The 19,099-nt window shown below is 40.4% G+C and overlaps 2 protein-coding genes and 2 non-coding genes across 6 annotated transcripts in view; 2 read left to right on the top strand and 2 right to left on the bottom strand.

The window, feature by feature from the left end:
- caln1 (calneuron 1) overlaps positions 1–12,936 on the top strand; it is a 38,738-nt gene extending 25,802 nt beyond the window's left edge. For 2 of the 3 annotated variants that reach the window (XM_087796379.1, XM_087796376.1), the window contains exons 5-6: positions 7,463–7,619; positions 10,841–12,936. In XM_087796379.1, the coding sequence (XP_087652505.1) occupies positions 7,463–7,619; positions 10,841–10,968 (285 nt within the window). In that variant the 3' untranslated portion in view covers positions 10,969–12,936. The remainder of the gene's footprint in view (positions 1–7,462; positions 7,620–10,840) is intronic. The other variant, XM_087796378.1, reaches the window with a different exon arrangement.
- A 525-nt stretch (positions 12,937–13,461) lies between these two features.
- galnt17 (polypeptide N-acetylgalactosaminyltransferase 17) overlaps positions 13,462–19,099 on the bottom strand; it is a 61,778-nt gene continuing 56,140 nt past the window's right edge. The window contains exons 5-11 of the mRNA XM_087795856.1: positions 17,990–18,187; positions 17,544–17,661; positions 17,220–17,405; positions 16,645–16,782; positions 15,319–15,414; positions 15,083–15,244; positions 13,462–14,180 (exon numbers count right to left, since the gene is read on the bottom strand). Of these exons, the coding sequence (XP_087651982.1) occupies positions 14,031–14,180; positions 15,083–15,244; positions 15,319–15,414; positions 16,645–16,782; positions 17,220–17,405; positions 17,544–17,661; positions 17,990–18,187 (1,048 nt within the window). The 3' untranslated portion in view covers positions 13,462–14,030. The remainder of the gene's footprint in view (positions 14,181–15,082; positions 15,245–15,318; positions 15,415–16,644; positions 16,783–17,219; positions 17,406–17,543; positions 17,662–17,989; positions 18,188–19,099) is intronic.
- On the top strand, positions 18,504–18,575 carry trnaw-cca (transfer RNA tryptophan (anticodon CCA)). Its single transcript has one exon. It is a non-coding gene; the product is annotated as a tRNA-Trp (tRNA).
- On the bottom strand, positions 18,757–18,830 carry trnat-agu (transfer RNA threonine (anticodon AGU)). The gene has a single exon. It is a non-coding gene; the product is annotated as a tRNA-Thr (tRNA).

Below are 19,099 nucleotides of genomic sequence, written 5' to 3' on the forward strand. Positions count from 1 at the left end.
ACACAAAAAAGCACACCAACAAATACACTTACACACAAACATGCACAACAAAAAATACACTTAAAGACAAACATGCACAACAACAAAAACACTTATGCACAAACATGCACACCAACAAATACACTTAAACACAAACATGCACACCAACAAATACACTTACACACAAACATGCACACTAGCAAATTCACACTCACATATGCACATTTAGACATCAATGAACACTCTTGCACACATTATTGCACACTCACACACATGGACACTAATACACACATTTGCACAATCACGCATGGACCCTAAAACATACCAACATACATACCAACATTTTGTCTAACAGAAATACACATGCACGTAAAAATATATCTCTCTGTGACAATCAATCAACACAAATACCTGCACACTAACACAAACAATTATACATACACACAAACAAACTTATGTTGACACCAACAAACATACACAAATGCACACTAACCCACATTCAATAACACTAACAGCGAAAGCACACAAAAAAACGCACATACGCACACTAACAAACACACATTCTTTGATGACGATGCATGTATTTGATTAGTGTATGTTTCCGTCAGTTATCTTGTGCAACATCTAAGTCTGACTCTCTTCAACTGTTTCCATCTGCTCTTTAAAATCCTCTCAATCAGCTCGAGTGATGCGACATTTCCTTGACTGTAATTACTGATATGCAAATAAGCATCTGGTCGACCTGCTTCTGTCGCCGCTGAGTTCAGGACCTGCTGCTCAAACTTACAGACGATCAAGTGCTCGAGCGCCTCGTCATGACATCAGAGGTTTTTGTGACCTTTCAACGTGTAATAACGACAACAAGCAACTTTTTCTGTCGCACAAGGGCTTCGACAGTGTGTTGTTATTTTTCTCTGTGTCCTACGTGTTGCTGCTGCTATTTTAATGAAGCTGCTTTTAATTCTGACATTTGATTTCACTCTCCCTACATCCCCCCTTTTTCTACCTGTTGATTTGAGACGTTTCCATGGTGACTGTATTGGCTGCAGTTTTTTTGCAGCCCCCCACCTTTGACTGCAGGCACATCTCAGTGCTGTAATTTACACCGTGGGAGAAGACGTGTCGACATCAAATTATCCCTCCCTTGTTTGATATTAATTGCTCTGGTCTTTAAATATGACACGTTTCTCGTCCTACACAGGTTTTTCTTTTAGACTCTGCACCTTTGGAATCATAGCTACTAAATAAGTGATGGTAAACTTTGCCCTCTCTCGCTGTCTTATTTTAGAGTTACAGCTTTTCTACAGGTGCTTTATGTCGCGGTTTGAATCATTCTAGACTGAAAGTGGCAGTTGTAATTTCGTATTGTGGTTGGAAATCAAAATGAGACATTTAGATTTTCTTCGTTTTTGATGTTTGCGGATGGCATAGTGAGAGTGTGCTGAAGAGTACGACATGGACAAAGGTGAAGAAGAGAGTGCAGGCAAGGTGGAATGTCTATTGATGCTATATATTAGAAAACATCACTGGAGTTTTATGACCGAATGATATTATTTGTAGCAATAATAAGTCATTTTGACCTTTAAAGTATATACTTTATTGAGTATTGTTTTGATTGTTTAAGCGCTTTATGACCCTGGTCTGGAAAAGCGCTATACAAATAAAAATTACTTACTTACTTACTAATAATTGCAAAATTTTACAGAAGAAAACATTTACAAATGTACCTCTTTAAATTCACTGCAGTGATGATGGTGAAGGACAAAAGAAGTGAAGCCACCTGACAGGGAAGTTCCCTGATCTAAGGGTCATGTAAGGCGCATGATCTGTGGGTTGATAAAAGTGTCAAATGCTCCCGCTGTAATTACGTTTTAATTACAATTTTAATTAGACTCAAGCTAAAGTCTGTTTGCCTCTCGGGTTTTCGGTGGACAGGACGAATCATGAGGGTCTAAAACCCGGCGGCAGCATTTCCCAAAGGTTAACGACACTCGTTTTTTTTCCAGAAGTGTAATCGGATGCTTGCTCATTGGCTGACGGAAGTTTTACCGCCAAAGGTGACATGTGAGGTTTGTAGCGGCGACCAATCAGGAATGAGGGAGGATATTTCGGATCACAAGTTCGACAAAACAATCATTTATGCCTCTGGGTTTTTTTAAAAGAAGTAAGTTAGTTACATCTGAAGAGGTTCAAATGATCAAAGTGACGGTAAAAAAAACTTTGACTCACCCAACTCAAAAGCCTGATAAATGCAACTCAAAAAATGACTCACCAACAATCAAAGAAACGCTCGTCAACACTCGCTAGTCCGCCGACGTCCTGCGGCGGCGCTTTCATCAGCGCCGAGCATTTCAAAGTTTCGCCCGCAGACACAGAAAACAGCAACAGCGGCTGAAAGCACGATCAGAGCGAGCAGGAGTTCCTCAATTAACAAGAGCAGAGTGAAGAGAAGCTTTTTAAAGAAAGCCCGGTGCTCATTACAGGAGACAAACACAGCTATTGTGGCTTCTTGTCCTAAAATACACTCTTGAATCTGCTGACTGGACAAAACCTCCAGTTTATACTGTTTAATATGCAGCGACTTCTCTTGAGTGCCCATCGAGCTTTGTTCGTTTGAAAACCTTCTGCAGTTTTATGATCAACAATGGAGCATAAACAGGTTTTATGAAGTGGGTTCTTTATCTCTTTTTTTTTCATTTATTATTAAAACACTTTTACGATGCTTATTCCCTAATGGAGGTTGCAGGGGGGGGGGTCTATCCCAGTTTCTTCGGGCAAGAGGCGGGGGACACCCTGGACAGGACGCCAGTCGGTCTCAGGACACACAAAAACATACAACCATTCACAATTTGACTGACAATACTTTCTCCAATGGTCTTAAGTACCGGTCTGTGCTGCCATATGTATCACTCTCCTGCTAGAGCTGTAGGACAGCGACTCATAATGTGCCGCAGGATACCCTTTCCCTGACACTAGAGATATTATGGTATGTTGATCAAACCCCTCTGGATCAAGAACTGGTGACCCTGCAAGATTTTCTTTTGCACTTTCCTCTTCGACGGAACAGTACTCAATGGCACAGTCGTGACTCTGCCTTCTCCACTTCTGCCTATTTATGTTTTGCCGACCCTGGCCGCTACTCCTTCCCGGTAGACTGTTGGCCAACTCATGGAACTGCAGCTACTCTCTTGTTTGCGAAACCTTTAACTCAATAGATTGTGGAGCAGGTTTGCAGGTGTTGCCATATATGGTGACGATGCTCCCCAACTTCTTGGCAGGACTCTCCCCCCAGATCTGAGATGGCGGGATTGGGAACTCGTACAGAAGGGGGCGCACAAGTATAGTCGGCAGGATCCCACGCTGCCGTGAATTTTCCTGGGAGTCCTATCGTTTAGACCGTCCTCAGCCATCCATGTAGCTCCTCCCATGTGTTCTTGATGGAGGACTGTTTCTTCCAGGCTCCTTACAGTCTTCCCTGTAATGGTCCTGCATATTTTTAAAAGCTTCTATTGGTTCTTCCTTGCATGGAGCTGTGGCCAGAGATACCACCTTTTTTTTGTAATGGGATGTCACTGTTACCCATTCTTGAGGAGGGCTCGGTGGTTTGCTCCGGGCTCGGCTCTTCCTGCGTCTCAGCAGATACTAGATCTGAGCTGCCATCTGTCTCTCCAGCTGTCAGCGAAACGTTTTTGGTTGTCAACCAGACTGTTGCTGATCATCACTGGTGTCTCCAGAATAGCAGTTTCTATGAAATATCTTCTCAAGTATTATGAGGGAACATCCTTCGAGGGGCGATTAGTGATGCTATCTGAGGTCAGCAGAATTCACTCGTGTGCTGTTTTAAAGGTAAAAAATGTTACCTCTACGCACTCAGCCTAACTTTACTACGAATCACATTGTTCTCAGCTAAAATCAAATACCATTTCTTAAGCATAAAAATTAAAACAATTTTGTTTTTTCCTTTTTTATCTATAAAACCAATCTATGTTTACTCAGTGTTTAAGTGTATTTGTTGGTGTGCATGTTTGTGTGTAAGTTTATTTGTTGGTGTGCATGTTTGTGTGTAAGTGTATTTGTTGGTGTGCATGTTTTTGTTTAAGTGTGCATATGTGTGTATTGGTGTTCACGTTTTTCCCAGTTTAACTTGTCTTTAGAAGAAAATAAATACATTTTTGATTAAAAAAACAACAAGAAACTAAATATTATAAATCTTAATAATTCATCTTCAGTCAGATTGTAAGTAAGTAAGTAATTTTTATTTGTATAGCGCTTTTCCAGACCAGGGTCACAAAGCGCTTAAAACAATCAAAACAATATTCAATAAAGTATATACTTTAAAGATCAAGATAAAACTGATAACACAACAAGAGTTCCAGAAAATCAAGGAAAACCTGAACAAATAAAAAACGTCTTAAGATGTTTGTTAAAGTTGTTGATTTATTTAGTTATATACGGATCGATGTCAATTAAATCTGAGACTATTCATCAGGAAAATTATTAATTATTTTACAAATAGATCAACTAAGAGAATAAAGATGAGGAATAAGCAAAGTTACACCTAAAAAAAAAACAGAGTTGTGTCTTAAAATCATTGAATCATCCATAAAGAGCCACATTTGTAAGTTACAATTTCAACTGAGACATATAGGATTTTAACGTTTGATGGCAAAGAAAACCCCAATTTAATATAAATAAACAATGTTAATCATGTTTAAAAATAGTGTTTGAAGATGAAATTCAAACGATTTGCTAAAAAACATCATACATGTATGAGAGCCATAACATGGAAACATCGTCCTCGTCACTAATTCATGAACTCTCTGTCCTCGTGAATCAGGGTCCGTGAGACTTCGCGTCGCCTTCAGCACGCTAGTCGGAATCGGAGCCGTTATTTATTTTCCCGCCTGTTGTTGCTCTGCTGTCGGGCGTCATGCTTTGCTTTTTCTCCATCACTCTTGCAACGCTTGACGTGCGAACCGCTGCTGCTGTAATGGAGACATCAATTTCTCCTGCAGCCTTTTGTGAGCCTTGTGTTTAGAACAAGACGCACGAGCTTAGCTAAGTTATAATCATTATAATTGTATTAATATAGCATCGTTCAGACGTTAGTGTCACAAGGTTCTACACATAAAAACAAACTTCATTCGTTTAAAAAATGGCGTAGCTCATTAAAAACAGCACATTAATAACACCATATAGAAAACAAGATATATTCCATTTCCATAATAAAATAGCATATATTTAAATATCAAGCTAACATAGTAAAAGATTAAAAGAGAGTTAAAACCATTTATGAATCCAGTAAAGATTTTAAAGCCACCATATAAAAAAGCCAGGCCATAAAAGTGCATTTTCATAAGACGGTTCTAAAAAAAAGGTTCAGACTCTGCCAGTCTTATCGTTGAATAATAAAGTTGAAGAGCGTGTTGTTAATAAGCTCAACATCGATCCGTCTCCGTTGTTGTTGTGACTCATCATAGTGGCGTCACAAGTGGGATTAAAAAAAACGCGAACAGGAGATCGAAGAGTTGAATTATTTAACCACGAGGAGGTTTGTTGCTTTAATGTTCACTGTGGGACAGGTGGTCATAATGTTTCTCCTGCTCTGACCGGTCTGTTTAGATGGCGGACTGGTGGTCATAATGTTTCTTCTCCTCTGACCGGTCTGTTTAGATGGCGGACTGGTGGTGGTCATGAGATGTTGGACCGGTCACGTGTCCGCTCTGCTCTCCAGCTTCATGATGTTCAAACAAACGACTAAAAAAAACAAATGTGGCGCCCTGGAGAGGGAGATTAGCGAAGGCGTGTAATTGGATTCTACGGCGTCGAGCGAGAATTATCTGTCACTGCTGAATAATTTGGCGACGCAGCGAAAGTCTGGAGTCAGCAGATGGATGGACGTCGGCTCCCGGCACCTCCGGAGTGTTTGAGGAGCTGACAGGAACAGATATTTGACATTTCGTCAGCGCCGCTCTTCGAAGCTACTGCACAGATCGATGATGGAACTCGAGCAGGTCAATCATCGACGGGGAAAGATCCGTGATTGGCGGTTCTGGTGTCGACTGGACGGAGAAGATCCTTGGATCTGGACTGAATCCTGATCAACACATTCTCAACTCCGCCTCTGACCTTCAGCCGTCTTGGATCAATAATGAAGATTTGGCAATGTTTTTTGGTTGATTGAACATCTGTTGAAGGTTTCCGTCACAAGGTTGCGAGCGTCTTGCCAAAGAGCTTCTGTCAGAGTCACTTCAGGGAACTGTCGCTCTGTTTTGTTACGTCTAATTCACTCTTAAAGGTCACTTCACTTTTGGAAAGACTTCCTGCCCGTAGATCAGTTTTTCTTCTGCAGCTAGATCACAAATGTACAATCAGATTTTTTTATTTTTGAATAACTACTTATAATAAATTAGTCTTTTGTTCTGACTGAACCTTTTGGGTTTTCATTTATGGGTTTTTTCAGAATAATTTTAATATATTTATTTTCTGGTTTAATAGGTAGATTTTTCGTTTTGGTTACAAATGATATATTGTTTTATTCAGAACTTTTCATTTGGATTCCTTAACTTTTTTGGGCGGAATTCAAAGCTTTTTCTTCTGTTTAAATTAGTGTTTTACACATTGTAAGCTATTTTAATTCAAACTGTATTTTAACCCTTTGGTGTTATCTCCAGGCCGGAAAACAAATGTGTTTGTAGTATGCCTTGTTTTGCTTCTGGGTCAAGGTGAACGTCAAATACATATGCAGTGGTGGAAGTCGTTCACCTTGACTCAGAGACAACAAAAGGGATACCACAAACACATTTAAACTTGAAACTTGAAATGATGTTATTGACCTGCATTTCCACCGGTGTCCACCAGAGGCTCCTCTGTTTTGACCTCTCCTTCAACCATACAATGTTATTGCATTTGATACGTTTAATGACATTTTTTTTTACCCGTAACATATACAAGCTGATTTTTCTAGGTTTTATTCCACCTCTGTCCAGCTCACCGTTGGCCCAGATAGACGCCCCAACACATTAAAGGAAAAAGCGTCGACTCATGCAACTTTTAATTAGCGTGGTAAGCTCTTACGGAGGCTGATTAGCATTCGCGGCGCATTCAATAGCTGCCACTGAGTGGGAGCCCTGCTGTCGATGCCTCTGTGATTTATATCGGACTCTGATTTATGTAATTTTCTGCAGTTCTCCCGGTGGAAGTTCATCTTGCTACAGTTAGTCTGGACAGTTTGGATCCGTCTACTTGTTGATGGTCGTTCATTCAGAGCATTATTGGATCAATCAAATTATGGGATTTCTTTTTTTGTTAAATCCAATTAAAATCATTTCTCTGAAAAGCTTTTCATTTTGCCCTGTTTTTTTTTTGCCCTGCTGCATCTGGACTCCAGGTCCCTGGCGGGGAGTTTTGAGAGAGCGCTCTCTTAATCCGAGCGGATGGAAGACGATCCGTGCCTCTATAAATAATCTCTCTTCTCCCGCAGTTCGACATGCAGCGGATCACGCTGGAGGAGCTCAAACACATCCTGTTCTGCGCCTTCAGAGACCACCTGACCATGAAGGACATCGAGAACATCATCACCAACGAGGAGGAGAGCCTGAAGGAGAACTCTGGCAACTGCCAGACAGAGTTTGAAGGTGGTGAGTCCCCCATGTCAGGAGGAAAAACTCACTGTTTTATTGATTTTCGGGGTCTGTACGTCAGCCGGTCACCTGTTCGGAAGTGACACGGATGAAATATTCAGCAGCTCGCTCTGCAAAAACCTCTCCATCCAAGATTCATGCAGATCAGAGTCGAGGGCAACTCAGGATGGTTCAGTGAAATCCAAAACCTGAAATGTTTCATGAGCGATTGAGCTTGACTGCTCGCCGTACGGTGACCCTCTGGAGTCTGAAGCTCAGTCATCCAGGAGACACTCAGAGTAGAGAGAAGATAAAGTTGGGGGTGAGGATGTCATCTCGACTGGTGTCAACACAAGACTCACTGGAAACCTGAAGAAGGTTTTTCAGATAGAAGAGGAACAACATTTACACCCGTCTCTAGCTGAAGGTTCAGTTATTTGTACTTTTAAAACCATTATTTCCTTCTTAAAATTCAGGTTTTTAATTCAGATTCAATACTTTTTGATTAACAATTTTATTTTTATTATTAAAGTGATAGTTCACTCAACATTTTAAACTTCACTCATTTTCTACTCACTCGAGGAGGGTCCATCGGCAGCCGGTAATTTCAGACGGAATGTCGATCCAGACAGGAAGTTGTTTCAGACGAGTGATTTTTTTTTAAACAGCGCCATTTTAAAACACCTGTTTGCGAGCATGTTTTTTAAACTAATCTGTAACACATTGAAACGATAAACATGATTTTCACATCGAACGACAAAGCGTGATTAAATGTAATTAAACTGGGAGTTAGTTGACTCTGACATGAAATGACGATAAACATTTTAAAAAGCGTAAAAATAGTCATTTAACAACGTGAAAACACTACCATGAAATGACAGTAAACATTTGAAAAAGCGTAGAACTTGTCATTTAACTACGTGAAAACATTATGACATGAAATAACAGTAAACATTTAAAAGAAATTAAAAAAATTGTCATTTGTTTATTGTTGTTTATTGTTGTTGTCCGCCATGGTTGTCACAGTTTTAATTATTTTTGTGTCTTCAAATTCCAACATCTTCGTCTTCGATAAGTGTTTCACGAAATACAAAAAGGCGTAGTTAGTCTGAGGCCACTTCTGGAATTAGCCACGCCCAAACGCTTGTCTAAACCCACTTCCTGTCTGAATCGACGGGTCTGAATCCTCTGCCTCTGCAGATGGATATACTTGACTCACTCAGATGTTTTAAGAGTTGAGATAATTTTCAGAGTCTTCAGATCTGTTCCTTTTTTTAGAGTTATCAACAAAAAATGTTTGTTCATTTTATTGTAGGGACTGAATCTCAGTTGTCTTCATCTTCATCTTGGTCCAAAAAGACAAACTTAAAAACATCCAAATACCTCCATACTGCTCGTCTGTAACATCCATCTTGTGTCGAAGCCTCGACAAAAGGAATTATTGCGGAAAGAATGAAGCAAGGCTATATTTTAAGCTTGTTTGTAGCAGAAGTTTAAAGAATAACAAGACATACAGACAGGAAATACTCCGGGTAAACATCGCTTCCATTGTGGACAGCAGACTGAACATGTTTTCATTGATCTGACGTTCACTGTAAGTTACCTCCTGGTTGGAGAAGAGCCGCCGTCAACACAGTCGTTCTTTCTGCCTCGTGGCACAAGCGAATCCTCGTGAAATCTTCTGGATCGATGTGGTGAAGGTGGTGCCAGAAGAAGAGGCGGCGTGAAGCGATTTACTCCGGAGCAGCAGCTGCTCTCCGGAGGAGACCCGAGTGAGGCCGGGATGCGTGAATGTGACCGAGCTGCTGATCGATGCCGCGCTCTTGTTATTATTGATGAATGAGTTCAGATCAAATCAAAGACCAGCTCAAAGTGTTGAAACGATTCCTCGGTGATCGATTGTTTTTTGTTGCAGCTCCCGTCATCATCATCATCTTCATCACTGTAATATTTGGTCAGCTGACATCTCCTCAGACGGATGTGGTCGTCTTGTCCTACACCTCAAACAAAAGTCATGTTTTTTAGGGGCTATAAATAGGGGGGAGTGATGGCGGGTCGCTGACAGTTCCCCCTCATTACCTGCATCCACTCGCCGGCGCCGCTCTGCTGGGAGGGAGAGCCGTCGACAGCGGAGGCTCATTATTCCCTAAAAGTGTCTCACGAGTGCGATTGTCACTTCAGATTTGTACTTTGTGTCCCCGTAGTAGAATTCTACCTGGAGTGTCTATTTTAAAACCGTCAGCTCAGCACTTAAAGGCCCGACTAATGTGAAAATCCAACTCTCCCGACTCGCTCGCATCAAATGTTGAAGTCTTCCTCTCCAGGAGGCAGTAGGTCCCTCGTCATGGTTTAAAGTTATTATTATTACTAAGTTACTCCCCCGTCTGAAATCTCGGCGAATGAGAGGTTACGGGAGCGGAGCCCGTTATGATATAATAATAGTAAGTAAGTAAGTAAGTCATTTTTATTTGTACAGCGCATTTCCAGACCAGGGTCACAAAGCGCTTAAACAATCAAAACAATATTCAATAAAGTATATATTTTAAAGATCAAGATAAAACTGATAACACAACAGGAGTTCCAGAAAATCAAGGAAAAGCCTGCACAAATAAAAACGTCTTAAGATGTTTCTTAAAGGAGTCAGTAGATCCATCAAGCGCAAAGAGATAATGGCTTAATTCTTCCTCCAGACATCTGTAATCCCGGCCGCTTTGTTTATACAACAAGTCCCTTGGAGTTGGAGACTTCTGGGATTGACGACACGCAGTGACAAACCTTGATGCTTGACCAATCACAGGAGAGTGCTTGGGGTTAAATTGAATTTCTCTCCAGAAAAACCAAGAGATTTTAGTGGGCGGGGCTTCAGCTTTGATCGTCGAGCTCTCAGGAAACACTTTTACTCTCATTCTGAGCTTCTGCGCTGCGAGTCTCTCCCGGACGCCCAACTTTCAGCCAATCCTTCATCCAGGACTCCATCGTGTAGCTACTGTTGCTCTCTCAAGATTTTGACGATAAATGTATATTCTTACGTCAGAAAAACGTGACAGAAATGCTGGTTATATTACTACGTAATAAGGTACTAGGGCTAAACATGAATAAAAACGATGCTAAAAATGCCTTTTTTTTATTTACCTATATATAAACAATTGTACACAATTAACTACTTAAAGTTAACAACAGAACATTTTGAAAATGAACCTGGACTCTCTGGACTCATCCCGACTCTTCCCCTTTTCCAGTTCATCCATCCAAGAAGAACCGTCAGACGTGCGTGAGGAAGAGCCTCATCTGCGCCTTCGCCATGGCGTTCATCATCAGCGTGATGCTCATCGCAGCCAATCAGATGCTGAGGAACGGCATGGAGTAGCTCACTGTGAGGGAGCGGAGAGCGGGCAAGGGGGGTGGGGGGGGGCGGACCACCTGCATGTGCATGCCAGTGGGTGAGCGCCCCCAAACCACCCACCCACCCACCAGCTCACGCACCCCCAAGACCCTGGACCAGGACCAACTTACAGAGTTTTTACAGTTCACTCTGGAGGGGTGCCCGAGAAAGCCAGCAGGGGGCAGCACCTCCTCACTCCCTTTACCCCCGACAGGGACATCCAAGGGCTGACGTCACAACATCTCTGTCCCTCTGATGCAATAAGAACTCACCTGCAGTTTGAAGGACCCACCGGGAGAACTCGGACCACATCAAACTCTTGAGTTCAGGTTCGACAAAAAACATTGACACGCAAAATGATAGAAACTTTTTTTTTTTTTCCTGAGCTGGATCTGACCCAGCAGAGGTCCGAACCCTTAGTGCATGAACCCGTCTGTGTCTGTATATAGTCGCCCACTGCGTGTCTGTGTGTGTGCGAGTCAGGAGCAGGTGGTATCAGAAGTGTCATGTTTGTTGTAGTTCAACACGTCATAAAACCTCCTGTCTTGATGTATTCAGAAGCGACTCGAAGGTGCTTCGCTTCGGCCATGACGTCACCACACGGTCGGAGGACATCAGAGTTGTTGACGAGATGAAGTGTGTGTCTTATTTTCACTCAAACTTACGTGACAAACTCATTGGCTCCATATTCTGTTGCGGCGACGTCCAAACGGCTTTAGAGCTGCTTAGTTTGCCTATTGGGAGTTCTGACGGCAGCTCGGAAATTCGTGTCTAAACAAAAATCGACACACAAACACATAAACCTTCCTTCTTTATTGGTTCTGTTGATTCACTTCTCGTAAGGCAGTGGTCATAATGTTCAGGCGGATTCGTCTAAATTATAAATCATTATTAAGTATTTATTTTGATAGAAATAAACAGATGTGGACACTCACACCCGGAGCAACAGTGACACACAGTGGTGGCGTTTGGTATCGCGTTGGTGCCTGTGCCAAATAGCCCCGCCAGAACATTATGACCACCGATAAATATAAAGCTAAATTCGGGTCAAAAGCTTTAAGTACGAAATAAGAAAAAAACAAATATATTTATTGGGTAATAAAATGTAATAAAATAAAATTTGAATCCCTGAAAAGGATAATAAGTTTCTATTTAAAAAAACGTTAAAATCTGTATTATCTGGAAGATTAAATTAACTTTATATTATATAAAATATAATCATTAAACCAAATCTTTCTCTGACTGAATTTTTTTTTTTTAGTCTCAAAACCTTTTATCCCAGAACACCTGTCGCTGCAGCCTCCACACAAACACCTCTTCACTCTTTCACCTCTTCACTCTATCATCCTTCATGTTTTCCTTCTATCTCTTCACCTGGTGACTTTTCATCATCTCAGCTAATCCTTCTATCACTTCCTCTCGTTGTCATTTTCATCATCCCTTAAAAAAAACTCACACTTGTCCTCAAAACCGAAATGATTCGCGAGTTTCCTCCTGTTGTTTCCTTCATTCAACGGTCGTTTGCTGCTTTTTATATTCTACCTCTTGGTGTCGCTGCAGCACGTTTTCCAACCCCATACTTTGTGTACTCGAAGTGTACGCGTGTGTTTCTGATACATTCACTATGTATGTTAGTATATCTATGTAATTCTATTTTATTTTCATTTTTATTTTTAACCGGCATATTCAGGTTCTGTTCTTCAACTCAGGATTTTATATATTTATAGTTTCACGTCTTAATTATTTCCCATATATTGTTTCTTCAACTGTATCATTATTATTTGCAAATTTAAGTTTGATTGAATATTTTCTCTTTTGGGTTTTATTTGATTCGAGATATGGATTAATAAGTGTTTTTCCATTTTAAATGTATTTAATCTATGAGTTGTGTGTTTTGATTTTATTTATATTTACAATAAGAATGTAATTAAATATACATTTCAAAAATGATTCTATAATTATTTCAACTATAATTATAAATAAATTAGTCGAGTAATTGTGAGTTTTAGTTTATATTTTTTAGTTTAGATCACCTCTAATTTTTAGAATCAATAATATACTTTAACATACATTTTACTTTGGAATTTATTTATATTGTTATATCTTTATACAATATAAAATGTAATAGTTTTTACACAGCATTGTGTTGAATCTTTATTTGTTATATTTGTATTTTATTATTTTTAAATCTCAATTATGTATATATTTTTGTATTTGTCAATTTGTTTTTATTGACTCTTTATTTTGGCTTTTGTAATATAATAACCGTTTTAACTTCACAACCTTTGTATGACAGTCAGTGTTTTTTATTTATAGGTAAATCCTGCTTCTGAGTGTCATTTGTTACTTCACCTGTGTGTGGACTGCCAGGTCAGAGGTCACGTGTACATACCCAGTGGTGACACAAGCACACCCTCGCCTGCATGTGCAGCATCTTAAACTATTAGAGGATCAGTAATCACGTGTAAATACCAACGATGCAATAAACTGTGATTTTATTCGTCCGCTTCTTTTTCCTGCCGATGTAAACAGTTGAGTCTTTAGGAAGCGTTTGTAAAAAAAACATTTTGAATGTTCGTAAGAAGTAAAAGGTTTGAATCCTTCACACGGAGACGCTGGACAGCAGGAGAAACACCAGTCAGTTGTTTCTTTAATTGGAAGACTGAGAATGGATCTGATGAAGAATTTAAAAAAATGACATCATCATCATCAACAACATCTTCATTATTAGTTTCTCTCGGAGAAGGTCGCGGCAGTTTCCTCGCTCGTCCGTTACGATCATGCAGCAAAAGAGTGACGTAGAAATTAGCCGTACAAAACATGGCCGATGACCTCGTAGGGTCGCACAGAGGTCAACCGATATACAAATGAGGCGGATGGAGGCGAAGACGTGAAGGTCGGACGGGGGTCGTCCATCTCACATGATGACATCATTCGTGTACATGTAAACTCTGATGGGTCACATGACCTGGTCCAGATTTCAAACCCATAAATTGTTGTATCGTCGAGTCACTGAATCGTCTCCACGCGACTGTCGGGTCAGCGACTCACTGTAACTGGACCTGCTGCTTCATGGTGTTCTTCAGGGTCCAGCGCTGACCCGAACAGGACTGCAGCACCAGCAGGTAGCCGAAGTAAACGTTGGCCGGGATCACCTCCAGACATCGACCCGACGATCTGTTGATGAACGAGTCACCCTACAGAACCAGAACCGTGTTAGGGATCAGCTCTCTGGTAGTAATAGTAAGTTTTTATATTACATTAATTTATATTATTAAAACAAGTTCATTATATTATATTACAGTATTAAACAGCATTTTACACATGTATTAAATAGCATTAGAACAAGTTATTATATATATATATATATATATATATATATATATATATATATATATATATATATATATATATAAAATATCATATTATAAACTTTTACTAATACTATATAATAATATAATAAAATAATCTAGTTTCTTGAATTTAAAGAATTCGTTTTTGTAGTACAATTATTAGTTTCATGAATTTATAGTATTCATTTTTGCAGTACAAGAATTCATTTTTGCTCTACAAGTATTAGTTTCTTGAATTTAAAGTAATAGTTTTTGCAGTACAAGTATTAGTTTCTTAAATTTTAAGTATTAGTTTTGGCAGTACAAGTATTAGCTTCTTGAATTTGAGGTATTCATTTTTGCAGAACAAGTAATAGTTTCTTGAATTAAAGTATTATTTTTTGCAGTACAAGTATTAGATTCTTGAATTTGTGGTATTCATTTTTGCAGTACAAGAATTCATTTTTGCTCTACAAGTATTAGTTTCTTGAATTTAAAGTAATAGTTTTTGCAGTACAAGTATTAGTTTCTTAAATTTTAAGTATTAGTTTTGGCAGTACAAGTATTAGCTTCTTGAATTTAAAGTATTAATTATTGCAGGAAAGTATTCATTTTTCGCAGTACTTGTAATAGTTTCTTGGATTTAAAGTATTTGTTTTTGCAGTATAAATATTATTTTTTAAATTCAAAGCAATAATTTTTGAGCATGAGTGTTTGCAGCACGAGTATTGGTTTTTTAATGTACAAGTATTAGCACTTAATCTCACCTGAGAGAACGTCCAGCTCTTCTGTTTTTCGTCGGTCACCTTGTCACAGTTTGCCATTTGAGGGAAACTGCTGCTCTGGTCGTCCACCACACAGCGAGTGTCGTCTCCGGTGCTGCCCAGAGGTCCCAGGTACAGCTGACCCTCCAAGGTGAAGCGTCCCAGCTGGACGACAAACACACGTTGACTTAATAAATCATACGAGCCGGTGAGTGAGTCAGTGTATGTCCAGTGTGTACCTGCGGCCCCCAGCCGTGACACGGGTGCAGGGTGGCGGTGTGGTTCTCCTTCACGCCCTGGTCCATGCACAGGTGGTTGGCTTTGGAGTTCCGGATCTGAAATGAGTTTGTTGCTCTTCATCAATCCGACCTTGACGTAGCCAGTCAAAGAATATTATTCACAACAGGACCAGCTCTACCCTGAGTCACTGCTGGATGGAAAAGCTCCTCATTGGTTCACTGAAACAGCCTCAACAGCAGGGCCGGGTCTAGGCAGGGGCAAGAGGGGGCCTGGCCCCCCTCAAATAAATGTTATGCCCCCTCAAACTTACATGTAAGTAAGTAAGTAAGTAAGTAAGTAAGTAAGTAACAGCACAATGCCCCCTCAAGATTTGTGGCTGCCCCCTCATACATGCCTGTCTAGACCCGGCCCTGCTCAACAGTCAAACTAAAGTTGTCCAGATGTCTTGTAGCGAGCTTTGATGTTGTTCTGCTGACTCACCTTGTCTGCAGCGTCTATCTCTTTCATTTTGGGATGTTTGCTGACTCACCTATCTCTACAATATATGCAGCGCACATGCTTTTTGCTGACAAACTTTTCACAGAGTTGAGACTTGTTTGTTGACAGATTCAGACTCACCACAGAGGAATGTTTTTTTTTTACGATTGTCCTTCAACTTTATTTCCTGACAAATTCACTGTGTGCAGACTCCACTTGATATAACCATTGTTCTGCAGAGTAACTCACACATTTATCTTCATCACGTTCTGAAAAAAGTGTGCAGCAGTGAACGTTTCATTTTTCAATATTCGAATACACGTTAAGTACAAATAAACCCTCACAAATACACATTTGAAAGACCAACATAAGTTGAAATTGTCAACTATTATTTGAACTTGCAAACTCAACCTTGCATATGATGTGCTGTCCGTCTCAACAACTCAGAAACAGAAATCTACCGTAATGCTTTGTCGCCCAGCCTACCAATCGCGGCTAAAACTTAAATACAGTATTGTAGCAACTAATCAGCTGTCACCTAATACAGCCGTGTGTAGCAAGGCATCATGGGAGTTACGTGCTTGTGAGATTTCTGTTGCCTCATCCAAGCAAAACCATCACTTTGTTTTGCTCAAATCTTCGTCATCATCGTTGGAATTTACTTTATTTTCTTACTGTGATTGAAGCAGAGAGATTAGTAATGGCTGACTGACCTCATTGCTGACTAACATTAGAGTTCGACAGTTAACAGTGTTTATTTTCCGTTGACTCATAAAACCGTAAACCAGCTGATAGGACTGGTACTACTGCTGACTCACCGTTTCAAGAGTATCATGTTGCTGACTCACCTCTCCATAGTACAGTGTGTTGTTGTATCTCCTCATTTCTGGGTAAACGTTGTCCAGGTACCACTGGAAGTTTTTACACTGCAGACTCTTCCTCAGCGCCACACGCTGGGAGACGTCTCCGAAATCAATGCTGTGATTCTGCGTCGCAAACGAACTCCAGTCATTATGAGATGTTTGTTCTCTGTAATGATGAGGAAGATGACGATGATGATGATGATGACGATGACGATGATGATATTATTGATGATGATGATGATGATGATGATGATGATGATGATGATGATGATGATGATGATGATGATGATGAAGATGATGATGATGATGATGATGATGATGATGATGGCGATGACGATGACGATGATGACGATGATGATGATGATGATGACAAGGCACATTTCTTATATATTTGTGTTTTCCAACTCCTGTCTGTCACAGATCATTACTGCTGACTCGTCCGATCAAAGAATTGATGAGTCACTTCTGCTGCGCCCTTGTAAATTCAGTGACATCTAATGTGGAACTTGGAAAACAGTAGCAATGTCAGCCGTGTCTCTCATGACGATGGCTTTCCTCACCTCCATTGGTATGTTCCAGGCCAGGTAGACGTTGGACTTGTACTCATCCATCCAGACCTCGGCCACCCGCAGGGCGTTTCTCCGCATGTGGAAGGCAATGTTGCTGTGGTACGGCTTCTTCATTCGGGCGATGTGGGCGACCCTGGAACAGGGCAGCACCTCCATACTGCCCCCACACAGCCACACCTGGATGTGCGGAGTAAAGTAAAACTTGGGATATACTTAAAGGATTGTATCATCATCATCATTGAGTTGAGTTCATCAGAAGCTGTGGCATTATTGATAGAGAAAGTTATGTGGAGATAGAAGAAGAGCAACACTGACCCTGATGCCCAGCTCGATGTTCTCGCCTCCATACACGTCCATGCCCCAGTCCAACAAGCCAAGCTCCCCAAAATAGTCTCGATTGGCCACAAAAGAGCAGCCAATCATGGCGGGGGTTCTGGAAAATGAAATAGTCTCTCAATTATTTATGTTTAGCAGTAGTTTGGTGTTCGTTAGTCAAGTACACACTACACACAACTACACACCTGGACTACGTGATGCTCACCTGACTAATGTCCTTAATAATCTTAAGTTAGGTTATGTGACGTGTAAGTGAGTCATGAATGGCTAAAACATGTCAAAAGACAGGCCTGGGGACCACTATTTGTGTGGCCCGACAACTATAAATAAGATAAGAACAATTACAATGTCCCTGTCAATGTGTTTCACATGTTAACATGTTTATTTATATTGTTAACCTCTAGAAAATCATGGGTTCCTCTCACCTGATGGGGGCAGTCATATCACCCTCGTCCCACCACTGCTTGGGTGGGTTGATATACATGCACCAGAGCTCCCAGTTGTATCCGTGACCTGAGTTTTCGTAACGCTCCACTTCAAATGTGTCATGCTTGATGTTGTCGATGGAAGGCAGGATGATCCTCTTGTGGTCCACCTTTATTCTGGCCAGAACCGGCTCGGCCCTTGAAAATAAAATGGTCAAAGACTTTGTCAAATTCTCGTATGTTATAGAAGATGCTACTGCTCTGCAGTGTCTGTGTGCATTTTTAAGTGCAATAAAGCACACATTGATCCAAAAGTGGCAAAATGCTAGCGTATCTGACATCAGATCAGAAGGTTGTTTGTTCAAATCATGTCAGGTTCAAGTCGAACCCACATTCTTCAGCAATAGCTGTAGGTACAACTAAACTCAAGTTCTTGAAAGACATCCTAACGGCTTAAGTAAATTTGCAATTTTACAAGTCTCGCAATGTTTTCTCTGAAGTTTTCAATAATTAAGGCCTTGTGGCGCAATGGTAGCGCATCTGACTCCAGATCAGAAGCTTGTGTGTTCAAATCACATCAGGGTCAATGAAAATTAACTTCACCCATTTTAATAGTTTTCTTCGCAGTATACTGGTGTTTCCAGTTTCTTAAGAAAGGCATGTTAACCACCTAAGCCACAGCAAGAAGGTTCAATGGAGTTGTTATCAAAAGACTTACGGAACCCTGTACCAAAATTAATTGAAGCAAGCTCTGATAGAAAAAATAGAGGCACTGCTGGGAGTCTAACCCAGGATCTCCTGTTTACTAGACAGGCACTTAAACCATCTAAGCCACAGCACCTTGCAACACAGAGAAAACCCTTCATCAAGATGCTTTAAAACCTACATCGTGCCCATTTCTATAATTCCTCACCCGTTAAACAAACAAACAAGCTATTGTGTGACAATGTAGATCCTATATCCAGAAAATGATTTGCCGGGAGTCGAACCCGCATTCTTCAGCAATAGCTGTAGTACATCCAAACTCAAGTTCTTGAAAGACATCCTAACGGCTTAAGTAAATTTGCAATTTTAAAAGTCTCGCAATGTTTTTTCAGACATTCTCATTAA

Source organism: Callionymus lyra, chromosome 7 (assembly GCF_982586985.1).
Source record: "Callionymus lyra chromosome 7, fCalLyr1.hap1.1, whole genome shotgun sequence".
Taxonomy (NCBI): Eukaryota; Metazoa; Chordata; class Actinopteri; order Syngnathiformes; family Callionymidae; genus Callionymus; species Callionymus lyra.